The sequence below is a fragment of the Aedes albopictus genome, chromosome 2 (assembly GCF_035046485.1).
Source record: "Aedes albopictus strain Foshan chromosome 2, AalbF5, whole genome shotgun sequence".
NCBI classification, from domain to species: Eukaryota; Metazoa; Arthropoda; class Insecta; order Diptera; family Culicidae; genus Aedes; species Aedes albopictus.
The window spans coordinates 101,690,042-101,717,183 of NC_085137.1; the positions used below are offsets into that span (position 1 = coordinate 101,690,042).

The 27,142-nt window shown below is 39.3% G+C and overlaps 1 protein-coding gene across 11 annotated transcripts in view; it reads left to right on the forward strand.

The window, feature by feature from the left end:
* Positions 1-27,142, forward strand: part of LOC109419739 (uncharacterized) — a 211,168-nt gene that overhangs the window by 152,252 nt on the left and 31,774 nt on the right. The window contains exon 1 of one of the 11 annotated variants that reach the window (XM_029852725.2): positions 6,901-7,061. The exons of the other annotated variants lie outside the window; for them this stretch is intronic. Coding sequence (XP_029708585.1) covers positions 7,053-7,061 — 9 coding nt within the window. The 5' untranslated portion in view covers positions 6,901-7,052. Of the gene's footprint in view, positions 1-6,900; positions 7,062-27,142 lie in introns of those variants that run through there. 11 annotated transcript variants of the gene reach the window in all.

A 27,142-nucleotide genomic window follows, 5' to 3' on the forward strand; every position in this document is an offset into this window, starting at 1 on the left:
ATCCATTTCATGATACCAGAAATCATATCGTTTATCTGGCTTTCGAAGTTTGAGCCTCAAACTCTTACGAAACAGACGCTATCTTGAATTTGAAGCCGCCATTTAGGATTTAAGATTGCCATCTTGGATGTTCTGGTCGCCATTTTTGGCGTCCAGGCATCTTCCCTACGAAAAATATACTTCATTAAACAGCCGCCATCTTGAATTTTGAGCCACCATCTTGGATTTTGGACCAACATCTTGGATATTCTAGTCGTAATTTTTGGAATCCAGACATCATCCCCATACCAAGTATACCAATAATGCATTGTTTCAGGCCCTAAAACTCCATTAAACATCCGTGATTTTGAATTCATAGCCGCCATCTTAAATTTTAGATCGCCAACTTGGATATCTTGATCGCCATTTTGGACTCTGGAAGTCTTCTCCATACCAAATATACCATTATTGCATGGTTTTAGAGCCTAAATCTTCATCAAACAGCCGCCATCTTGAAACTGAAGCCGCCATCTTGGATTTTAGATCGCCATCTTGTACATTCTGGTCGCCATTTTTTGAATCCGGATATCTTCCCCATACCAAATATACCCATATTGCATGGTTTTAGAGCCTTAAACTTCTTTAAACAGACGCCATCATGAATTTGAAGCCACCATCTTGGTTGTCAGACCGCCGTCTTGTATATTCTAGTCGCCATTTTAGGAGTCCAGGCATCTTCCCCATATCAAATACAGGGGATACTCAAAATAACTGGGACAGGTAAAATTTTCACTTTTCAAGAAATGTTCAAATCGCTGCAACTTTTCGAAAAGGGCATCACATATTCTCAAATTTTTACTGTAAGTTCATCAACTAGTTGTGTATCAGTGGTCAAAATTTGGGAAGGATCAGGCCATTCTACACAAAGTAATAAATGTTCTAGAAAAAGGTATAATTTTCCGATAGCCAATTTTGAGCTGTTATATCTCCGGATTAAATGAACCGAATGCAATGAAATTTTGATCATTTATGACTCATATAATGAGCTATTAAAAACATTTGACTAAACTTAAAATTCTTCACACGAAAGAAAATTTGATGCCCTTTTCGAAAAGTTGCAGCGATTTGAACATTTCTTGAATAGTGAAAATTTTGCCTGTCCCAGTTATTTTGAGTATCCCCTGTATTTCCATATAGCATGCTTTAAGACCCTAAATCTCTATTAAACAGCCGCCAACTTGAATTTTGAGCCGCCACCTTGAACATTTGGCTGCCATCTTGAATTTTGGGTCGACATCGTGAAGCTTCTGGTCTCCAGTGTTGATTTCCGAATAAAACTCGTCAACCGTGCTGAAGGTTACAAAAATCGCCGCAGTTTGATGTATCGCATGATGGGGCTAGTTCAGTTTTATATACGGCCAGTTCTACCGGTGCTGGTCCGACTCACTGAAATGGCCATAACTCTGGAACGCCTTGGCCGATCTGGACCATTTTTGATAGCAAACAATTCCGGTTCGAATCAAGCTATAATCCGAAAAATCGGCCATTGGGAAGTGCCTTAAAAGTGAGTGAACTTATTTTGCGCACATATATACATACATATATACTCACATACAGACATAATCTCAATTCGTTGAACTGAGTTGATTGGTATATGTGACTTGATCCTCCGAGCCTTTTTTCCGAAAAATCGTTTTTTGAGTGAACATATAGTTTTTAGTACACTAAGTGTACGAGAAAGGCAAAACACTACTTTCGAGCTTTTCTGCTTTAGTTATCTAACTAAACCAATAGATTCCAAGATCATTTTTGGTAGCAAATTTAATAATCTTTCAAATGCGATAAGTTTGACCATTTTCAAGTTATAGCCAGTTTGAGACAAGCAAAGTCAAAAACATGTAAAGATCAATTGCTACGTAACGGTTGAGATTTGCGACCATATGCGTAACACATTTTTTTCACCGGTCTGAACCTATTTGCTTGCTAACGTTCATAAGGTTATCAATAAATCCTAGCTTTACTGTGTCGCATACATAGGTTCAGTTCAATTTTATATTTAGCCGCTTTCAGAGGGACACCCGAAACTGGTTACGGCACTACCGGCTATCCTTAATGTGGTCCTAACCTATTTATTTGATACCCAGTCATCAGGTTATCAGAAAAGCCGTTATTTGTTGTATCGCATGCATGGGTTTGGTACTCTTTTATATTTGGCCACATCCGGTGGAACATCCGAAACCGGTTCCGGAACACTACCGGTTCAGATATGGTCTCATACTGTTTTCCTGCTTACCGTTCATAAGATTATCAAAAATGCCGCTGTTTGATGTGTCGCATGCATCGGTTTGGTACTCGTTTATATTTGGCCACTTCTGGCGGAACTTCCGGAACCGGTTCCGGAACACTACCGGATCAGATGTGGTCTGATATTGTTTTCCTGCTAACCGTTCATCAGGTTATCGAAAATTCCGCTGTTTGATGTGTCACATGCATGAGTTATGTTCAATTTGATATTTGGCTACTTCCGGCGGGACACCCAGAACCGGTTCCGGAACACTACCGGTTTAGATATGGTCTGAGACTGTTTTCCTGCTTACCGTTCATCAGATAATCGTAAATGCCGTGGTTTGATGGGTCGCATGCATGGGTTTGGTGCATTTTCATGTCTGGCCTCTTCCAGGGGTATGTACCGATTCGGAACACCTAAATGGCCATAACTCCGGAACGGCTGGACCGATCCGAACCACTTTCAATAGGAAACAATGGGACCAGATTCCGCGTCGAATGAGCCGTCGATCGTTATAATCGATTGATATTTACTATCTAAAAGTGACCTTTTTTTTGTACACATACACACACACATACATACACACACACACATACACACACACAGACATTAAGGCACATTAAGGCACATAACGCCTCCCCTCCGAAGAAATACTGCATGGTGGTACCGGAGGGGAATTTAAGGTGGAGGTGAACTAGGAGAGTGTTTTTAGTGGGTAGGCGCACATGCGAATCCCACACAGCGTCTTTAGAAGATTTTTGGACTCCTAGAATAAAAAAAAACACACACACACACACACACACACACACACACACACAGACATCATCTCAACTCGTCGAGCTGAGTCGATTGGTATATGAAACTTGCCCCTCCGGGGGCTCTATCAAAATTTTATTTTTGGAGTGAACATATAGCCTTTCGGTACACCTTGGTGTACGAGAAAGGCAAAAAGAATAATGATTTTGTTTGTTTTGATCAAGTTATTAGCGAAAAAGAGAGTCGACGAAGAGAAATCGATCAAGTCAGTTAGGCCCTTGTGAAAAATCATTGTCGAAATGCTTCAATTCCGACAAACAGTGGACGATCAGCTCTTGATGCGAATAGACGTTTTGTTCAGTCGCTCCTTTGTTTGTTTCAGTAGTTTCTTTTGTTTGATCACATACAGTGCATGCCGATCGAAATGTCGAACGACATTGAGGTTAGAAACACGTTGGCGTTCCTGTTCCCGGAGGATGCTGCGCAACCGACCGTAGCAGATATGGCCGGCTTTGTGAAAGCTCTCAAAGGTGACTTGTCATCAATGTAAACGGCTTACAAAATTTTGAATGAAAAATCGGTTTTCATTCGCTTCAAATCCGAAGTGCAATGCAATGCAGCCGTACTTAGTGGCCTTGACCTTCATAAACACTGTCAACAGAAAAATATCATCAAGATGCTGTGGGGGGAGGCACTGTCAACGACCCATGGAACATTATTCAAATGGATGCGGCAGCAGCGGACTATTCCACTGGTTCTGTAATGGAGGAAAAACTAGACAGAAAGGCTTGAGTGGGCATAGACGTTCGGGAGGAAGATGCTACGCTACATTGGTTTACCCGGGAGCGGTAACGTCGTGTACTTAGTACACGCACCATGAAAAATGCACGCTTGTGATATACACCGTGAGCGTGGCGTCGCTGCAGGTAGTCAAAGACGCGACTGCTCGAGGGTGTTCGTCGGAGTACAGCATAGAGTGGTGATGCAATGCTTGAACCAGTAGTTCGATGAAAAGTTACGCACCATACCGAGGCAGTTGTGGCAAAGACGTTTTGCTGGAAACGAATTGCTTCCGTTCTTCTTCTGCTTCTTTATGGCTCGACGTTTGCATTGGAACTTGGCCTCTCTTAAACTTAGTGTTCTTAGAGCACTTACACAGTTTTTGAAGGGCTTTCTTTGCCTACCATTGCATGAATTTGTATATTGTGAGGCAAGTGCAATTATACTCTATGCCCAGGGAGTCGAGAAAATTTTCCCGACCGGAACGGGAATTGATCCCGCCGTCTCCGAATTGGCGATCCATAGCCTTAACCACTAGGCTAATTGGAGACCCCGTTCTGAAGTCTAATTCGGTTGAATGTGACACATCTCATCAGCTTATGCTCTTGGTTACAGGCTGGATATTCTCTGTTAGAACCAGAAGTGGATACGCACGAAGACACACGGAAGCGAGGTGGTCGTTAATCTTAAAAGGGATACCTGGGGTCCATTGGACTCCAGGCGCCTTACAGAGCTCGTCTTTGATGGAACACACTCAGCGAGGTAACGAAACTGAGGCCATGAAGGTATCCCTTTTAGGGTTAAAGACGTGGATGGATCCACTTGATGTAGACTGTGGCTGGTGATGGTTAACCAACATGGACTCCATCACTCGCATGCGACACTAAAGAAATTAAATTAGGTAATAGTAGTTCGGGTCGTTTTCGGTTGTTGCAAGTTCTTCCCAAGCCTTGAGCGTGTCGTCAAGACGTTTTGTGCACAGGAGATGCTCTCCATCGATAGGCCTGCGGCAGCTTCCTTCTTTGCCCCGGGGATGTCGAAAAGTGCCTGGGCAGCCGGAACAACAGCAAGGTTTTCTGCAGCTGCAGCACCATTTTGAGAGCAGGTCCAGGAGAGCAAAAAATTACGGTAGGCCCGTTGAGACAGTGGATGTAATCATTTGGTGCTCACCATAATGATCGGTCATCATAAGAATAAATTAAACTTATAATGTTGGAGAACGAAACAAGCTTTGTTTAGCTTGTAATGATGTAAGGTGTAGGTGTGTCAAACTATAACAACAAAAGTTAGAATTATCAATGAGAAAGCGAGATGTGAATCTTCCTTTTAAGATGGCTCTTTAAAAAGCGTATAGACTGTTTCAGAAATTATAAATACACAGCCATTTCAATTGGATCACAATCTCTACAACAATTTCTTCTAACTCTTATTGTAAACATTCTAGCGAAGCAAATAATTCCAACTTTGTTGATGCTTATTGCAAAAGTTATGTAATAGGGCTCTGTAAGCGAGAGGATAAAAAATTGAAGTTGCACAGAGCAGCCAAAGAATGTAGCATAGTGGAAAAGAAAAAAAATCTCACAAATAAAATATGTTATTTCCAAACATATTGATAAGTCGTTTCTCGACTGTTAAAAGTAATTTCCACTAAAATATTTGAACAAAAACCAAAACTACGAGCATTCTTAATGAAAAAATAATGTTTCTTAGCAACACCAGTAGCAACAAACGTTTAACAAACAAATGTTGTAATTACTGTTTACTGCATTCGTTTTCATGGTATGACAAGCTTTGCCATCTGAAGAATCAAATGAGCTAAAAAAGAAAATAAGTTGAAATTAAAAATTATGAGGTAGTTCTTATGATGCGTAGAAAACCTAAAAATCTAACTTGGTCTCAGAAGAAATGATGTGGATTTGGCTTTATTGAATTTTACCAGGTTTTGATGAAGGCATTTCTTAGGCAACTTGTTTAGAAAGCGAAAATGGTAAAGAGTTTAATAATTTTTGGTATTTAGTGATAAATAATGGCGAAATTTTTATTAAATACCTTTGTGCAAATGCAAAATTTCAGTATTCATTGTTCGAGAACAACACTGTTTTTTTAAATATCATGACAATGGAGAGAAAGTATAAACATTTGAAGCACCATGTATAGTATTCTGAATGAAATTGGTAAAAATCATCAGAATGTTTCGTTTTATTCAACGTGTATTATAATTTCTGAAACAGTCTGTATAATTGCTAACGATATTTTTTCGAATCTTAAACCACTGTGGACTGGTGGACGTAATTGCAGTGTGATAAAGTGGGAATCAGCCAGCAGCAGTAGCAGCGACACCAAAAAGGACGACTCAAGGGACGAACGGCGAGGGTGACGACGACGACGACGACGACGTCGAAGACTGAACATCTGCTCGTGGCGCTTTGCCGGCTGGCTGGCTGGCTGGCTGGCTGGCTGAGCGAGAACCAACTTACATGCTATACACCAACCCAACATACACACTCATCGGATTGGACCTCTACTTCACTGCACTGTAACTTCTGAGTGTATATGAGCTGCAGGCAGCTAGGCAGCTAGGCAGCAGGGTAGCGCGGGTTGATTTGTGCGATACCGGTGGCAGTACATTTTGGGTAAATATCGGAGACGGTTCAACGGATCGGTTACTGCTGCGCTGCTGCGCTGCGAGGCTTGATAACGGACGCGAGAGGACTCACAACGCGGTCGGTCGGTCGGTTGGTTGGTGATGTTTGCTTGAGCAGTTTGGACGCGCGTTGATGAGTATACTGTGACGACGACGGTTACAACCGGGATTTATAGTTTTGTTGCGTTGTTGCTGCTGCTGCCGCCGCCGCTGCTGTGTTTGCATTCTATACGGGTGGAGGTTTGTCCATCCGGAGCTGGCGAGTTGGAATACAGCAGGCGATTGTTTGCAGTGCGTTTGTAGGTGGTGTTTCGGCTGGGAAAAGGATTACAAATCAGTGAACACCATGGATCGTGTGTGAGCAGTGCCACAGTGTGATTTAGTAGTGTACATGCTAAAACCATTACCGAGGTGGTCGATGTCGATATATAGTGATTTGTGATGCGTTATGCTGAAAATGTCGCTTGAAAGAAATAATAGTGAATTACAGAAATAATATAACTGAGTTAAATGTTCAAAATCAGTGCCATAAATGGAATTTTAATTTTACAACTGCCATATTTTACGGATTACCATTAGAATCAATCGGAGCTATCCATAGGAGCTATGCATCCAGTAAGTATCTACATCTCGGAGTTCTTTAGATAACGTATGCAAAGCTATTAAAAAATCGTTTTGCGCATTTTTAAACTGTTCAGCTGTCCTGCCAACTTATCGAGCATCGTTCCGTGCGCTTTGTATTGCGTTTGCGTGCGAGTATACGTTCATAAATTATCTGGATAATCTCCGAAGCATAATCTTGCAAGGTAAGCAAGAAGCGTTCACGGGCGGTGGAACGGTTGTGGCTTATCCACAGTAATAACAATTTTCTATCTCGTACTGCTTCTAAGTGGAATGTATGCGGAGATTTGATTTTATCATTCAACATTGTATCTGTTCAAATGTTTTTTTTTGTCAGGGTCTTTTTTTTCCGTTGCGGAGATGTTGTTAGTTTTGAGCTGATACCGGCAGTGGAAGTTTAGAGAACGTCTGCGGAAAACTTTGGGCTGGCATAATCAGATTAAAATTAAAGCTGCTGGAGAGGAAGAAAATTAAAAGGAATGAGTTTTGTAATGAAATAGCAAAGCGTGCTAGCGAGTGTGCTCCGGAACCAAATAAAAGATTTAAAAAAAAACGGTATACCTATTTCTCTGGAAATTAATCCTCATGATCATAGAAAATAACACTGTTTTGCTGGCGGCCAATGTATTCACAAATGTTGCAAATCTACTCCTCTTTTAGAGGCAAAGCATGTTTTTATTTGTGGTTTTATAGACAGCATATGACATTCTTAGCATGAAGATGTCTGAATAATCAATAGAACATATTATTAATGCTTCAATATTTTCTAGATTAATTTTTATATTATTATTATAAAACAGTTCTCATTCATTTTAACAGTAACCGAAAGGTTAGAAATCTACTTTGTCGTATGCGCTAATTCCCGTCACATCAGGCGGAAAATAGCCGATTATTACAGATATTCCAACTTACTTTTACCACTGAATCAACAGATGAAATCGAAAAGATGTAGACTATCAATAACCGGCCTCTATAGCAGTGGAAATTTAATAATTACGCAAAATTTCACATTTAAATTTTTCTTGATTTGTGTGCGACGAAGGCAACCGCACCAAAGCAGCAGCTAGCCGAATTGTTCTTCATCACCATTCATTTTTCTTCTCGCCACCGTACGATAAACAATGGATTGATTTTTGCCTTTCTCGTACACTAAGTGTACTGGAAAGGCTATATGTTCACTCCAAAAATGACTTTTTGATAGAAGCCCCGGAGGGTCGAGTCATATATACCAATCAACTCAGCTCGACGAATTGAGGTGATGTCTGTGTGTGTGTATGTGTGTGTGTGTGTATGTGTGTGCGTGTGTGTGTGCGTATGTGTGAGTGTGTACAAAAAAAACTCACATCACTTTTTGACAGTAAACCTCAGCCGATTTTAATGACCGACGGTTCATTCGACGCGGAATCTGGTCCCATTGTTTCCTATTGCAAATGGTTCGGATCGGTCCAGCCGTTCCGGAGATATGGGCATTTAGGTGTTCCGGGCCGGTACCCTAGGAAGGGGCCGGATATGAAAATGCAACAAACCTATGCATGCGACACATCAAACCACGGCATTTTCGATAACCTGATGAGCGATAAGCAGCAAAATAGTTTCAGACCATATCTGAACCGGTAGTGTTCTGGAACCGGTTCAGGGTGTCCCGCCGGAAGTGGTCAAATATCAAAGTGAACCAAACCCATGCATGCGACACATCAAACCACGGAATTTTAGATAACCTGATGAGCGGTAAGCAGGAAAATAGTCTCAGGCCATATCTGAACCGGTAGTGTTCCGGAACCGGTTCTGAGCGTCCCGCTGGGAGTGGCCAAATATACAAGTGAACCAAACCCATGCATGCAACACATCAAACCACTGCATTTTCGATAACCTGATGAGCGGTAAGCAAGAAAATAGTCTCGGACCATATCTGAACCGGTAGTGTTCCGGAACCGGTTCTAGGCGTCCCGCTGGAAGTGGCCAAATATACAATTGAACCAACCTCATGCATGCGACACAGCAAACCACGGCATTTTCGATGACCTAATGGACAATTTGCAGGAAAATAATCTCTGACCATATCTGAACCGGTAGTGCTCCGGAACCGATTCTAGGGGTCCCGCTGGAAGTGTCAAATATACAATTGAATCAAACCCATGCATGCGACACATCAAACCACGGCATTTTCGAAGACCCAATGAACAATGAGCAGGAAAATAGTCTCAGACCATATCTGAACCGGTTCCGGGTATCCCACCGCAGTGGTCAAATCTGAAAGAGAAACAAATCCGGCAACGGGAGTATTTTAATAGTGAATAATTAAAAAAAAAAGAATGATTTAATAATGTTTATTGTTTGCTACAACTTAAGTTGCCGCTATGTAGTAACCTTCAATGGCATTAAAAAGACTTTGTCTTACATCATGTTTGAATAAATAAACTAAACTAAACTAAACTAAATAGCGGCTTTTTCGATTACCTAATGAATGGCCAGCAAGTGTTTCGGAATCGGTTTCGAGTGGCCGGAAGAGGCCAAATGTAAAAGTGAACCTAATCCAGGCATGTGACACATCAAATCGTAGCTTTTGCGATAACCTGATGAACAGTTAGCAAGAAAATAGCCTTAGATCATACTAGAGACAACTGGTAGTGTTCCGGAATCGGTTCCGTGAGTCCCGTCGAAATTGTCAAACCCTGCATGTGACACCTTCAATTTACAGTGTTTTTGGTTAACCGATGAACAGTTAACAAGAAAATAGTGTCAGACCATATTTGGTTCAGCCGGTAGTTACCCGGAACCCGGAAAAATGTAAAATTTAACCAAACCCATGGATGCGGTAAATCAAATCACGACTTATCGACAACCTGATGGAAAAATAGGGACAGACCACATTAGATTCCCGGTAGTGTTGCGGGTTCGGCTGTGGCTTTGAAAGTGATTGAAAGTAAAAATGAATCAAACCCATACATTCGATATATCAAATCGTGGTGATTAGGCAAAGGTGAAGATTTAGCAATTAAATAATCTCAGACCATAATTGGGACAACCGGTAGTGTCATGGAATCAGTTCCGGGTATCCCAACGGAAGTTACCAAATGTAAAAATGAATCAAACCACCACAGCAAAAATTTCTGAAAATCATACCCGCCGTAAACAAATTTAACATATAAATCTCCATTCAATATCACTGATTTTTACATTTAACAATTTCTTGTATGGAATGTTGCACGCAAGCTTCATACTGAGACAAAGCTGTAAACTTAAAAACTGATGGAAAAATGTGTGAGATATGACTGGGTCCTTTTGTTACAGGTGATATGTAACATTTTTTAACTGTGCATACATACGATACATCAGATCGCAGATTTTTTGATAACCTAATGAACGGTTATCAAGAAAATAGCCTTAGATCACATTAAAGACTACACGCAAAACAAGAAAAGCTACCAAAAATTGAGATATGCCTTTTCTACCAATTTATGTATTAAAAACGTACAGAAAATGTGATAAATCATAATCCATTCGTTGTATTAAGATGCGCTACACGGTTCCATAGCTTCCATACCACTACACACAAACACCTCCATTCAAACCCGAGAAGTTGAACCGGGTTGCGTCTAAAAATAACTTTCGCTTCGCTGCTGAGCTTCGCGTCCTATTGTCTACATGGAATTTTCCACTTGCAAACAGCAACCTGCTGGATGCGGGCTTTTCAGTGCACAATGGGTCTAGAGTCGTATTTACGAAGACAAAAATGTTTCTGCCAAGTTCTGCCATTTCTTTTTTTTTTCATTATTGTGAAATGATTACGGTCAATCAAGTGTGGCTTATCCAAAAATCTGCTGATTAATTATTCTCTATACAATATCAGAATGTTTTACAAAGTTATAGCAAATTTACAAAAATAAAACATTCGATTGATTTGATTGATTTGTCTTTATTAAAGAGACTTTCAGCCCTTCACTCAGCGAAAAAAACTAGCGAAATTCATCGAAATACCTTATGAAAATTTGCTATAACTAATTCTTATGGATGACATAAGAATACCTTATGAAAATTGATCGTGCTTGCAATGACAAATTTCATAAGATAGATTTATGAAAAGAACAAAAAAAATCTTAAAATGATGCAGACTGGATTCGATCCATGAACGTCGGGATCACCGAGCCCGTGTTTTATCCACACGGCTATCGACGCTTGAGTATACCATGTTGCTAAACATGAATAAAAGCTAAGCTGTGAGACGATTTTACGTCATAGAGTGACCTTATGAAATTCATCCGAATCATTATGAATTATTTAAAGGCTGTTTCATAAGTTGGGCCTTATGGATATGTTAAGGTTATTTGGCTGAGTGTTGGATAAAACATTCGAATCATTAGAACTTTTCGAAAAGTTTTCAATAAATTGCAACTTTTTTGCCTTTGTTCATATTGCACCAATTAAATCAAACTCGTTGCGCTACCTAGTGGTGGAATTTTGAATCAAACGGCCCATCACCAGTAAAACCTTGGCTGGCCTACAAGGCCTACAACTTTGCCAAGTATACCGAATATTTAAGTAATCATGGTGCTAAGATGTACGGTACGGAAATATCGCCAGTGCTACGTCTTGCTGTCTGTGATATCTGTCATACCAGAGACAAACAGACGTAACACTGATGAAATGTTTATACCAAATATCTCATCATCCTGGTTACTTAGAGAGTTGGTGTCTTCGGCAATATTATTTGGCTGGTCAAGAACTAACAAATGATGGGCCGTTTGATTCAAAATTCCACCACAAGGCAGCGCTAGTGAGCAAACAAATATTATATTCCATATATCTCAGGACTCAGATCACTTAGAAAGTTGATGTCTTCGGCGATGTTGTTAGGTTGGTTACGGCCGCCCTATTTGATTAGCTGATTGGTTCAAGGTTCTGTCAGTAGGCGGCGCTAGTTACGAATTAATTGAAGCATGCAACTTTTATTTATTATTTCAAATATATTCAGCAAGCTGTAACTTTTTCAAAAATGCACCAAATATTCTCAAATTTTTCCTGCCAGTTTCACAACTAGTAAGCTATAAACGGTACAAATTTGGGCTCGATTGGATAACTTTACATAAAATTGGAGAAACTCTAATAAAGTAGTTCATATTTGAGTGTTCTTCGTTTAATTGCTATATCTCTGGATCAAGTGAACCGAATGAAATGCGACATTGCACAATTATGACTAATACATAGCTCTTTGAAAAACCTTTGACTTGACTTAGACACGTTCAAAGAAAACAAACTTACAGCTTGTTGATTACTTCACGAAAAAATATCAATCATTTGAATGATTTAGCAAATGTGTAACTAGCGCCGCCTAGTGGACCATTATAACTGTAAGCCCTTGACTCACTTAACAACGTTGTCGAAGACGCCAACTTTCTAAGTGGTGAGAGTCCTGAGATATATGAAATTTAAAATTTGCCGTTTATTGGTGGAATTTCTAATTAAACGATCCATCACCATCCATCATGGCATCGCAAATAAAATTATTAGAAAGCAGATTTTTGAATCAGTTTAACCAGAAGAACCACCTCAACATAACAATAATAGGGAATAGGGTCAACAATTGAAAATAAACTTTCTAAAACACAATATGTGTCTTAAAACTTAAAGCTGAAGCTTAAACAGTTTTGTCTTCGTAAATACGGCTCTGGACCCATTGTGCAGTGTGGCGGCTGTATCACTTCCATCACCAAGCCACGTTTGTGTTGATGATGATGGCTTTCAGCCTCGTGCCTATCCATGTGCAGTTGTAGCCGTGCTGGTTAGAGCGCAGGGTACTGAGAATCACCATTACAGTGCCTTGGTTCGATTCCCGCCGCCGCCCGTATTTCTTTTTAAACATGTATTGGTATTTGATGCCGCCGCTGCTGCCATGATCAGTCTAAAAATAGAACAAATAATGAGAAACCAGTGCGACAGAGCACACGCACACATGCGAAATTTTCCTTTTCCAGATTCTAGGAAGCCAATACAATTTTTGGTATACTGCCACCTACCAATTTTTGTATTTGCAAGGCCCTAATACAATATTTGTATATGTTTCATACCCAACTGTATTAGAATCTGCCAATCTCAGGTTGCGTGTAGCTGTTGTGTAGCAGAACCAACGTTCAAGTGAAAAACAAATCGTGGCTTTGTTTAATGGCCTAATAAACGTTAGGTATGAACAACAGTGACGAAGAGGTCTAAGTTCTCATATATGAAAGAGAACATAATATAGACAAAACTAAAGCGATCTCATTAAATCGTACCATTTTAGATTCCTGAGGTGTAAATTTATAGCAGGATGGGTCAACGTTGAATGGAAAAATGAGAATTTGATCGCGTCAACCCTGAACGGAAGATGGCGGCTGTTTTATGGAATTTTGAGATCTAAAGCTATGTAAAATAAGTGTGTTTGGTATGGGAAATATGTTCGGAGTCCACCAGAGTATCCAAGATAGCGGTCCAAAATCTAAGATTATGGCCCAGTATTCAAGTTAGTGGCTATTTTATAGGATTTTCAATTTTTGCATTATGGGCATATTTGGTATGGAAACATGTTCAGAATTCAAAATTTGTAATCAGAAAACCCACGCTGTGTGCTGTTTCGCAAGGTCTGCAATATGACTATAATTTGAATGGGGAAGAATGCCGGTCTTCGTCCAAAACTGGTAACCAGAAAATCCTAAACGACATGTCAAAATTAAATACGGCGACTATTTTATGTAATTTTAGGTGTAGAGTCCAAAAATTAGTACCAGAACATCCAAGATGATGTTTCAATGCTTAAGATGGCGGTTAGTTTAGTTGGGGTATATATACGGAGCTTAATCTAAAATCTATAATGACGGTTCAAAATTTTTCGCCTTGTTTGGTTTAAATTTTAGATCGTTGTCTAATATTTTCTGAATATTGGATGTTATGCTAATATAAAATGTATCCATATTGAGTAGTTTTAGCAAGCAGTTTTCATTTTGTATTTATGTCAATGTCAGCAACATGTCGCTTGAGTTTTGTTGAAAGGATATTTCAAAGCACAAGAAAGGCACTATCACCGTTAGGTGGATTAATTAGGGTTTTTTTTATTTATGTGTATTTTAACATAACGCTAGTTCTACACTCAACAATGGATTGAAGCGCTATTGATTTTGTTTACTATATTTGTATTTTTTGTAAGAAGTTTGTTAGAGCACACATGAAAACAAAAAGAAAGAAATCGGTCGGTGTGGTAATTGCTTGTTTTCGTGAGCGTGAGATAGAGTGTGAGCGTGAGCGTGAGATAGAGATTGCTCCAGAAATTTCTTCTGGAGTTATTCGAAGTATTTCTGCAGATTTTTTTTAAAGAATTCTTTCAGAAAATTTTACCAGAGATGAAAAAGAAATTCCTTAAAAAATTTGTGCAAAAAATCCTTTAGGAGTCCATTTAAGAATTCCTTCAATAATTTGTCCAGAAATTACTGCAGACATGGATTCCTTTAGACTTTTTTCCATGGATTCCTACAGAAATTCTTCTCTAAGAGGTTTCTAAAAATTCCTACAGGGATTCCTCCAGAGATTCCTTAAGGACAAGGTATTTGGAGTACACAGCTCAAATTTTCTCGAGCACTAATCTAGAAAACCGTCATACGGATCTGGCTGAAAATATAACTCAATGTTCACTGCGCGGAAGCAAGCATCAAGTAACGTTTTTAGCCAGATACGGTTGACGGTTATTTAGATATTTAATGCTCAGGAAAATTGCTGATATGTACTACAAATACCTTGTCCTTAAGTAAATTTCTCCAGGGATTTCTTCAAGAATTAAGGATTCCTCCAGGAGTATATGCAGGGATGCCTCCAGAAATTTCTATAGAGATTCCTCCAGGAATTCCTACAGGCATATCTCCAGGCATTCTATTTGGTCCAGACATTTCTTCAGAAATTTCTCTAGGGAATACCGCCACGGTCTCCTCCAGGCATTCTTCTAGCAGTTTCTCCAGAGGTCCCTCTAGACATTTCTCCAGGCATTCCCGGAATTTCTGCACGATTTCATCCAAGAATTCCTCCGGTGACTCCTCTAGGAATTGCCTAAATAGATAACTACTTCAGAAATTACCATATTAATTCCTTCGGGTATTGACCAAGAAAATTCTCCAGGTCCTCTAGGAAATGCTCTAGGAATTCTTCCAAGGATTCCTGCAAGAGTTCCTCCAGAAATTCCTCTAAAAAATGCTGTAGGAGTTCCTACAGGATTTTTTCAGGAAAACCTTAGAATTCTTGCAAATATTCCTTCAGGTATTCCTCCAGACATTTCTCCAAGAATTTCTACAGGAGTTCTTCCAGGTGTTCCCACAAGTATTCCTTCAGGAATTCCTTCAGGAAGTCTTTCGGGGATTTATTTATTTATTTATTTATTTACTTATAATTCAACGGACACTGTATTGGTCTAATTGAATAACTTAATATTATACAACTACTACTAGCTTCATGTAATGCATACAAACGAACATATCGAATAATTATTTTACAAAACCAAACGCATTACTGGTAAAAACATACAAAAACAGATTCTACAATATTTATACATGTACAGAAATGCAATTAGGTTTCCAAGCTATATTGATGAATTGACGGAATTTTACACCACATGGCCATGTTTTGGCATCTAAAGCTTTCTCTTTCCACTTTACATTTAAATCCACTCTAAAAGAAACGAAATCAATCATACTACAGTCAACATTTTTTGAAACCAATTTAACTACTTTGAAACAATCATGTACTGGGGCTTCAACACATTCACATACCATCGTCCTAACTTCAGACTCAGAAACCTCACTGTCTATATTCGTTAAAAACAGAGACAATTTCTGGTCACTATTTGACAGGGAGAGAGCATTGTTGATATTTGTCACACTTCTTTCCGAGCTGATTCGTCCGGTCAACAAATGCGCATCACTATTGTTCGTACCATCAATTAGCGTAGAGGAAGAAATCGGCGTGGAGTGATGAGAAACCGAGTTGGATACACATTCCGTTGGTGAAGAGGATGACAAAGATTTCAGTATTCCGGCAACTTGCAGCTTTAGTTCTTGTATCTCGGCATGTAAAGATCGGTCAACGGAAACATTCGGGACGTCCTTCGACGTTTCGGCAACTGACGAGTGTTCCTTCCATTTGCGATAATGCGTTGAGCAGTCACCACACATCCAAACTACACCTCTCGTAAGAGATTGTAGCTGCACTTTGCTTAGATCGACACAAAATGAATGAAATGATGCAGCACACGGTCCGTCGCAAACAATGTAGAGAAGAGCTGATGTATCGATGCGGTTCGTACACTTTTTGCAGCAGCGTGCTACTCCATGATGTACAGAATGATTATTGTCCATGTTTCACAGCAATTAATTTATACTGAGCGAGAGTACGACCAACGTAAGAAGATAACTTTTCTTCAATTCAGTCACAATTCAGTAATTATTATCGATCAGAAATAGATAGAATTTCGACTTAAAAGCGGAACGCACAAATCACCGTCGTTCAGAGCGAGCACTCACATACATTCCTCCAGGAATTGCACAAAAATTTCCTTCAATGATTCCTCCAGGTATTCTTCAAGAACTCCAAGAATTCTTCCTGGAATTTCTCAAGGAATTTCTTTGGAAATTTCTCCAGGGATTCCCCCAGGAATTTGTCCAGAAGTTCCTCCAGGCATTCCTTCAGGACTTTCTCCTGAGATTTTTCCAGAAATTCCTTAGGAATTCCTTGTAACGTTTGGACGTTTTTTTTATCTTTTTAAGTAAAATAAAGTTTGAATTCAGTTCGATAAACTTGGATAAATATGTTTTTTTTTAATATTTAAGATTTCTAATTCAAAATTCGTTTCTTTAAATTATTACTATTTTAGTTAATTTGTAGCTTTTGACGTTTTTATCTTTTTCAAGTAAAATCTCATTTGAATTAGATCCGTTGAATTTGACTTTGAGTTTGAACCGTTTCCATTAGTAGAGATTATCCGTTTCATCTCTCTCTCTCTTCTTGGCGTAACGTCCTCATTGGGACAAAGCCTGCTTCTCAGCTTAGTGTTCTATGAGCACTTCCACAGTTATTAACTGAGAGCTTCCTCTGCCAATGACCATTTTGCATGTGTATATCGTGTGGCAGGCACGATGATACTCTATGCCCAAGGAAGTCAAGGAAATTTCCTTTACGAAAAGATCCTGGACCGAGCGGGAATCGAACCCGTCACCCTCAGCATGGTCATGCTGAATACCCGTGCGTTTACCGCCTCGGCTATATGGGCCCTGCTATCCGTTTCATGTAAGGTTTGTGTCTAGGCTAAGCTAATGACGATTCATATTATGTATCTTATAGGACTTTTTCGATGGCGCTAAATAGTTTTTACGGCCATGTGCGATTTAAATTTGGCGCACTTGTATATAATAGTTTTTAGATTGAATAGACGACTGCTTCCATAGCAGGAAATTTACTTGACTAGAGATTTCGACTGACTCCATCACTTCATAGTTGAGTCGGCTGGTGAGCAGAAGTGAGCTTCGGCGACCTTCTCCCAGTTTGTCATTTTTAAAGGTGTGTAGTGTTTCTTAGAGTTGTAGTTTGGTAAATTGGTGTTTTTGAAGTGAATTTGTTTCTAATGTTCCTTGTTTTTCGTTTAATAGTTTAAAATTGTGGATTTTGTCGCCAGGGGCAGACACTCTGTTCCCTGAGCGCTTATTTGTTGTTTCGAAGGTAATTATAAAAGTGAATTCGTTTAGTGTATATTGTTTTAATTTGTGTTCCCTCTTTGGACCTCAGCGTCCAAAGACGCTTTTTATTTTGGGCTTTAAGCCATTTTTGCTGCCACAACGCTCGTCCTCGCCCGCCAGTAACTGGCAGTTAAACGGAGTACAGGGGAATTATTTCCGGCCTACCTGCGTGCGGTGACGCACGATCGGGCAGAGTACCGGACCGCCGACGCCCCTCCGCACCTATAGTCCGGCGAATATTTAGGACAGCGAGCTAACGTCGCCGATTGGCCAGGAGAAACCACCGTCGACGAATAAAACCTGCGCAGGTACGTTTCTGAGTTCATGGCCATGATCACACACACACACACACACACACATACACACACACACACACTTGACGAGCATTTTTGTGAAATAATATACATTTAAAATGAATTCGATTGTTTATTGTTCTTGTTTTCATTGGTTTTGTGTCCGTTCTTTTGATTAGTTAATTAATAAATTCACTTCAAATACTTTTGATCGGTTGTTGTAGTTTATTTAGTTCTTTAGTTTTTTTTTGAGTAAGTTTCCGTTATTGTTTCAGTTAATACGTTCTATGTATTAGTTTTTAGTACGTTTAAAGATTTTAAGCCACGGCCGTTCGAGAAAGCCTTGAGATAAGAGTCGTCTTGGTTGGGCAAACTTAAATATGAACCGGTGGTCTCTCGTTCGCGAGAGTGGCGCAAAAGCCACCGCGTTTGACAATCTCTCAAGAAGTACGGCGAACGGTTACATCCTCCAGGTATACTTTCAGAAATTTCTCCAGCTGTTCCTCCATGATTTTCTCCATGGATTCGTACAAGAATTTCTTCATGAACTCATTTTGAGATTCCTCTTAGAGTCCCTCTACAGATTCCTCCAGGAATTCTTTCAGGAATTCGTCCAAAAATTCATCCAGGGAATTCTTCAGGAATTCTTCCAGGAATTTCTTAAGGAATTCCTCCAAAAAATCCTCCAGGTATTCCTTTAATAATTCTTTGAGGGATTCCTTCAAGAAAGCATCCGGGATCTCCTACAGGGATTCTGCCAAGAATTGGTCTACAAGCTACTTCAGACAGCATTTTCTCCAGATATTTCTCCAGAAATATATTTTCAGGGAGGAGCGGATCTGGTGCGATGATCAAACCACGTGACTATCACGCCGAGGACCTGAGATCGAATCCCGCTCTCAACGAACTCAAAAAATGTGAGTTCTTCCTTCGCAAGGAAAGTAAAGCGGAGGTTCCGAGATAAACTATAGCTACGATGGCACTATTAACCCTCGAGCAGTCGCGTCTTTGACTACCTGCAACGACGCTACGCTCACACTGTGTACCAAAAGCGTACATTTTTCATGGTGCGTGTACTCAGTACACGACGCGACCGCTCCCGGGTTAAATACAGATCTAAAATGTTGGTCAATGTTACCCCTGATTACGACACCAGTAATGTACATAAGCAAATGAAATAATGACGGTAACTGACTGTAGCAACAGTCGGGGCCCGTGGCGCAGTGTTCCACACGTTCGCTTCATAAGCGGACTGTCATGGGTTCGATCCCAGCCCCGGCACTTGCAATTTTTCGTCAGTTGCTCTTTCCCCCGAGAGCAACTGACACCTCACCCTCTTCGAAGCATATAACTCTAACGGACCCGGAATTTTGGATTTCGGCGAACCGCAACTCATAATGGACGACCTCCAATCGGACTGGAAAAGGAACAGAAGCCGCAAATCAGCATCATCATCGTGCTCATCATTCTACCGTAGACAGGGTAGAAAAGTTGAAGCAGCACAAGGCACCAGCTCGATATAGTTGAATTAGAATAGAATACATACAATACAATGCGCCTAGCTGTACAAAAAGTGTAAGTGCAGCGTCCAGTTGGAATCGCTAGTGGACAAAAGAGCTGTAAACTAGGTTAAGTGATTAAGAATAAAAAAAACTGTAGCAACAGTGCCCGTTTATGGGGCGGAGGATTGGTTAGCAAAAGGTGTTCTTAGGAAGAAATGATCCAAGGGGTTGGAACAAATGGCCAACATTGTAGGTCATAAGAAGAGGGGTTCGGAAGGTTTCTTGCGACTTACATAGACATTTACCGAGCATAAGGATGGTTCCTAGAGGTTTCAGGGAGCTTTTTGACACATTCTAGGAAGATTCGAAGGTGTTTCAGGGGCATTTTAGGGGCATTTCAGGGGGCCAAGGGGGGGGGGTGTCATAAAGTTTCAAGGGGCATTTCAAGAGCTCTTTGAGGGTTACCAGGGAATCTTAAAGGAGTAAGAGAGCCTCGGGGACGGTTCAGAGGATTTTAGGGGCGTTATCCCGACCAGAAAGCTTTAACAAATTTATAACTGGTGGAATTATTATTTCTTAGATAATTTCATAATAGAATGTGTTATAAAATTCACCGATTAGGTGTTAAACCCTTATGTGGCCGAAAGGGTACCCTGGTACCCAGTGCCCATTTAAAAAGCACGATGTAGAAAATAAAACAAAGTTTGTTGGACACATAACGGTTAAATAACAAAGAAAATCTAACAATAATTGACTTATCCAAATGACAACTATAATATAATTCTTGATACAATTTTATCAAGCTTATAACAAAGTTAGATATAAAAATCAAGAACAAATATTAAATTATATCACATGTTGCCAATAGCCAAATTATATTGGATTTAAAGTAAGTAGGGTGAATTTGACCTTATTTTTAAGTAATCCTTTGTAAGTGATGTTTATGTTTAATTAAAGTTACAGGCAATTCGTGACGGTATCCTTGGATGAATTCCTGATGAATTCGTAGGAGGAATTTGTTGAGAACTTCTGTACGAAATTCTTGATGAAATCTTTTGATAAATTCTGATGGTATTAGTAATACTTAGAATAAATTATAAACATATTTTTGGGGCAAATCTGTAGGAAGTATTGGAGAAATTCTTCGAAAAATTTCAGAATGAATCTTTAAAAAAATGAGGTGGAATTGCTGAAGTATTAGCTAGTAGATCACCCGGCAGAACACGTGGAGGAATTTCTGAAGGAATTTTTGCAGAAATTCCTGCAAGAATTCTTTGATATTTTTTTTCTGAGAGAATCGTTAGAAACGATCCGAAAAAAGTCTTTAAATGAATTACCGTAGGAATCTGTCGGCCTTCCTGCAGAAACCGTTCTGAGAAATTGCTGGAGCACTTTTATTAACTTTTCCTCACTCTTGACAACTCGTGCGATAGTCCAGTGGTGAATTAAATGCGCTAAAAGCAAAACAACCTAAAAAAACACTGTACACAAAACGCGTAGTGCTTACAACAAGGTCAACAAACTTGTTTTCGGACCGATGTATTAGATTTACAGTCACCTAGATAACCAAACAGCATTCAGAAATCGATACATTTCAAGTATCCCTAAACATCCTTATGCACTATTTATTGAACTTAATATCAAGATTCCATGACAAAAGCATAAATAAAAAAATGCTTAACGGATCTTCGACTGAGCATGAGTAGATTACCTGAACAGATGCTGTGAATGCTTTAAGGCTATAGATCGCCAATCCGGAGACGACGGGTTCGATTCCCGTTCCAGTCGGGAAAATTTTCTCGACTCCCTGGGCATAGTGTATCATTGTACTTGGCACACATTATACAAATTCATGCAATGGCAGGCAAATAAAACCCTTCAATTAATAACTGTGGAAGTGCGTAAAGCACACTAAGTTGAAGCGAGGCAGGCCAAGTCCCAGTGGGGACGTAGAGCCATAAAGAAGAAGAAGAAGATGCTGTGAATGCACCATGTCCAAGACCATACCGCACCACATTGTCATACATTTTTAAAGATCGATATTTAATAATAAAAATAAAAGCATATTCATATCGCAATTAGTACGTCTGGAAACAATATCTTCAATAAGTACCAACATTTTTTGGCCGCATTCGATACAAGATTTCTCACCGTGCGATAAAAATACTTACAGCGAAATCAGAATGGAAAACACGTGTTTTGGGCTGAACAGCTGTTGAAGTATAAGGCGTTGTTCAGTTGATTACAACGTGCTGTGCATGTTCACCTCTGCTGAACACAAGTTCAGGAGTGATCATTATTGATTCATGGGAAGATTATGTTTTGCTTTGGGTACTGCATCTCACCATCTCTAGGATTGCACAAATAGGAAGGCATGCGGCTGGCAATCGACAGGTATCGAGTTCTAATCCGGATTCGGGTAATTTTTATATGTACTTCTTATTTCATAATAGGTGTTCTCAACATGAGAGCAAATAATTACTCCCGTTAGAATTCAACTTTTTTGCATTTTATTTATTTTTAGTCATTTTTGCCAAAGCTTAATAACAACTTTCCTGTACATTTGTAAAACGCTTTGAACAACCAAAAATTAAGTTGGTGCACAACATGATGCTTTATAACTTCTCCAAATTTGTGTGAACAAAACCCGAACATAGGCTGTACGTGAAAACAATTCAAATATTATTCAACATTATGCTGAATTAATTCGTCATAACGGTGCCTGTTAAATAAGTGATTGTTAGTTGGGCGTAGCCTACAGATTAAATTGTTTTGCAGAAGAGTTATGTTATTTTAATCTTTGAAAAACTAAAGCATGTGATTGAGAAATGATTTATAAAAAAATATTGAAAAGCAGATAGTTTATTTGTACAATCGCATTAGCAGTAGGAACTTTTTTAATTGAGAATTCTATAATTGTTTATAGTTTGATTACACTAGCTTTCAAGCATATGGTTCAACTCAGTAGCTTTAAAACGCTTTTATCTGCTTACAGCTCGTTCGAAATGCATATTTAAACAACAGACCAACAGAAGGTTCATACCAGGCTCGTTAGGATGATGAATTGAAACTATTGACATCCAGTGCCTCACGTAAACAAAACATTACTACCAGTAGTCCACACCAACATATTCTCAATTCAGAAACTGTTTATGAATCACCAGCACATCGTTGTGCAATTTACGCGACATATAGACCAAACTTAGTCATTCATTCACCGCTCCATCCAAGCAGAAAACAACACTCGCCCATTCATCGTACGAAGCTAAATATCAACAGGAACGTAAACGAACATTGAACAACTGGCGGGAATTATAACCAGGCAGCAGAAGCACACTCGATTCGAGGTTGCTCCACGCTCAGATGCTAAACTGAATGAGTAATCGCAAACCCATAAGGAATGCCCTAGTATGGCGACAAAAGAAATTTGCAACAACTGCTGTTTAATAACTACTTGTTCGAGACGAGAGTGCATTTTCCACCCGCTTCTAAGTGAAACACGTGTTCGCTGGCATCGCATGGTCTTCCGGGTACATAATGCTGTGAACTTTGATGCTATTGGAATGTTGGGTGGTCAGCTCAGATGTATAATCTTTGTTCCTTTCTATCTTTGTTCAAATGACAATGTCATTGTCTCAATGATGTCAGATGATAAATGATGTATCAATCTATCACTTCACTTTCCCTTTCTCATCTTAAACTTTGTCTTCAAAAGGGAAAATTTAAATTCCAGAACTCCAGACAGCAATTTGTCACCTGGAAAAAGGTTAATTTGCAAACTCCCCATAATCCGAGAAAATCCCATCAAACTCAATAGTGAATTTCCTGTTTGGAATGCCCTGCAGGGGCTCGATCCACACTTTCCGGAAGCTGACCATGAAACGAAAAGTCACGTCAAACTATTTCCCTTTCCGGCCTCATGTTGTGGTCACAAAGGGTACACATGTGGCCCTCCCGCACCACCGAGGCAGCAAGCAGCTTACATATGTATTCAGCGCAAACAACAAAACCGATAAATTGTAAACTTTTCCTGGGTTCACAAATCCAAATCCAGGCAAACTTTGGCGCAGTCAGTCCCTTGTTGCGGTGAACGTCATCATTTCTGGATTCGCTGGAAATTTCGTAGGGAACTGTAAACAAGTCCTGACGACGTTCTAAAACATCACTGCCTTTCCAGGAGTGCTGCTAGAAAAGCATAGTCGCAGATTCCCTGGAAAGGTAAACTTTCAAACACCAGTGGAAAAACCCACTGCACTGCACTGGTCGTCGCAGTCCAGAGGTTGCTTTAGTTTCCGTGTCCAACCAAACGCGCGCGCCAAAAAGCTAGCTGAACTTGAGGGCCAAAATGGAAGCCTTTCGAGATGTTTGTACATGGGTACAACGAATGAGCCAATATTTGCGCACCGTCGTCGTCGTGGTCCGTATTCGCATATGAAGGGAGACAAATGTTGCCTGTTGCTTTTTGTATGTCCTCCAAGTTCAAAGCAACAAGCTGCACCGATGAAACCATGCAAACACAGTTGACGACAGTTGATGGAGATTGTTTTGTCTGGTGGTCATACCCATACTTGATTTGTCGGTACAAACAAGACTGTTTTTCATATAAGAAGGATTCGATTTGTGCTGTCCATAGCACTTGATGCTCAGTGAATTCTTTTTAGTGCTAAAACATGATGGATTTTGCTCTAGGATTTTTTGAGGCTGTATTGAAAAACATCGCCATATCACATTCTACAAGGTCCACCCTTCAGTGTTGCACGGAATCTTGTGCTAACCGGTTTGCAAGGTGTCTGTTCGGCATTCTCGCAACATGCTCTGTTCACCTCATCCTTCTGGCATTGACCACCATTTGGATGGTGGATTCGATGTTGAGTGCAACATAATTAATTCTCCGTTGCAACACAGCGTTCACCGGCACGCCATTGCCGAAAGTTGTTCTAAGCCCGCGTCGCTTGAAAACTCCAATTGTTTGGAGCTCCTTCTGGAGCATGGCCTTTGTCTCGTGACCGTAAAGGACCGCTGGCGCTGATTTTATGAGATGATACATGGTTTATTTTATATAAAGTGACTAAAAAACTGTGAAAAAATGTTATAAAACACCATAAAACCAATTTTTGTCTCAATTAGTTGAGCACTCGAACTGGAGAAGTCTATTAGTTGCAAACAAAATAGGCCTATATGTCCGAAGATACAGGGGATAGACAAAATGATCGGAACAGGCAAAATTTTCACTTCTCAAAAAATGTTCAACTAGGGTAACTGTTCCCATCGTTGTGGTAGTACCTAATGTTGCGGTAATGGCAATTGAGCACTTTTTCGACTGAAATGTTACCAAACGGTATTTTAATAGATGTATGGTGCTTAAATTATGAGATTGCACCATTTGTTTGCTTAAGATTTGCCCAAAAGCCTATTTAAAAACAAAAATCCATAATGTGTTTGCTGCTGTGTTCCTAATGTTGCGGTATCCCATATGACTTCAATGGGATACCGCAACAATAACAACAAATACCGCAACATTAGGAACACAATGTTCTTTCAGATAAAAACGAATAAAATGCTCATAACAACATCAAAGTGGCAATATTTCGTTATTTTTCCGTAGATTAATCTTCTTCGGGCATTAAAAAAAGTTACGAATAATGCATTTGGGTTATTATGACCCAGAAAATCAAACTCTTATAGAATGATGATTTTTTCACCAATTCAAATCACCAAAGTCTTATTTGATAGTTAATTTCGTCAAGAATGTATTGATATGTAGAAATAGTGGTTCCGGGACCATATCGGACATGTGGGGTAGCACTAAATTTTGCCTGTAGTTGTGGAATAAAGGGTGATACGGTCAAAATTTGGTCTCACAATTTGTTTTATAACTTGAGACTGCGTACACCAAAACAGCTAATTTTTGGACCAGTAATGGTACATTATATGTAGCTTATACCATAAAATTTTCATCAAAATCGGTTTAGTATTTGCGGAGATATTGTGAATCATGAAAACTGCAATTTAAAAATTTTGTACAAAGAGGATTAAAAAATAAGAACATATTTTTACTCTTTTATTTATAGAGCCCGAAATACTGAACCAATTTCAATGAAAATTTTTCTGTATGTAAAGTAAGCATATCAAAATGTTGTGTAAAAATTTCATTCAATTTGATCCAGACGGTACAAAGTTATATTTTTTAAGGTGGTCAAATTTTGTCAAATTTTGTCAAGTCAAGTCAAATTTTGGTTACACAATTTTTTTCATAACTTTAGATTGCGTACACCAAAACAGCTGATTTTTGGATCAGTAATGGTACATTATATGTAGCTTGTACCATAAAATTTTCATCAAAATAGGTCTAGTATTTGCGGAGATATTGTTGAACCCTGAGATCTGCAATTTTAAAATTTTGTGCAAAGAGGATTCACACATTTTTACTGTTTTATTTATAGAGCCAGAGATACTTAACCGATTTCAATGAAAATTTTTCTGTGTGTGAAGTAAGCATATCAAAATGTTGTGTGAAAATTTCATTCAATTTGATCCAGTGGCACCCGGTCAGTTTTTTCATATTCAAACTGCTACAACTATGAAAGTATTCATACAAAATGGCTCAAAATTTTACTAAGAACATATTTTCATAATAGTACTATACTGTAAAATTTTGATAAAAATCGGAGCAGTATTGGTAGTTCTATAATCAAAATTGTGCTTTACTGACTTTAAATTTCCGAAAATTTACTATGGAGCACCTTTGTACAAAATTTTAAAAAGGTAGGTCGATGGTTTTATCCAGTGTCGAAAAAAATCAGCACAACGATGTTCAATTTGTGCGAAAACGAACACAAATAAACAAACACTGTTACCCATAGACACGAGGCCGAGAATGAACATGACAAAGAAGAGACGAGACAATGAAAGCGGCGACTTATGGTGTCATCCGCTGTAGTTGAAGTTCAGTTCAACTGAACTTCAGCTCGATGAACTCGAATATGAATATTTCAATTTAGAATTGATTTATTATGGTTTTAGGTATGCAAAAACCGATATGTTACCTTAATTAAATGCATTATAGTTACTTTTGGTGAGTACAACCGCATTTTTTGCTTCTGCATCGTGCTCAATTAAAACGAATCAGTTGAGATTGAAAATACTGACTTTGAGTATCAGTAGGTGGTTGAAGTTCAGCAGACAGCGGTCAAAAGAATTTCGAAAGCATACATTTCTGAGAATGCCGCTCGGGTTGTCAAGACGACTATCAAAACAAAAACAAATCAACGACGCTGGCGCCGCTGGGCGTCGGTGTAGACGACCGTAATTTGAGAATTGTCGTCACTGGTTTTATCTATATATCAACCAATACTCAATCGATTTTGATGAAAATTTTATGGTATAAGCTACATATAATGTAGCATTACTGGTCCAAAAATCAGCTGTTTTGGTGTACGCAGTCTTAAGTTATGAAAAAAATTGTGTGACCAAATTTTGACCGTATCACCCTTTATCTCACGTACTGGACCACTTAGAAGGATACTGTCTTCGGCAAA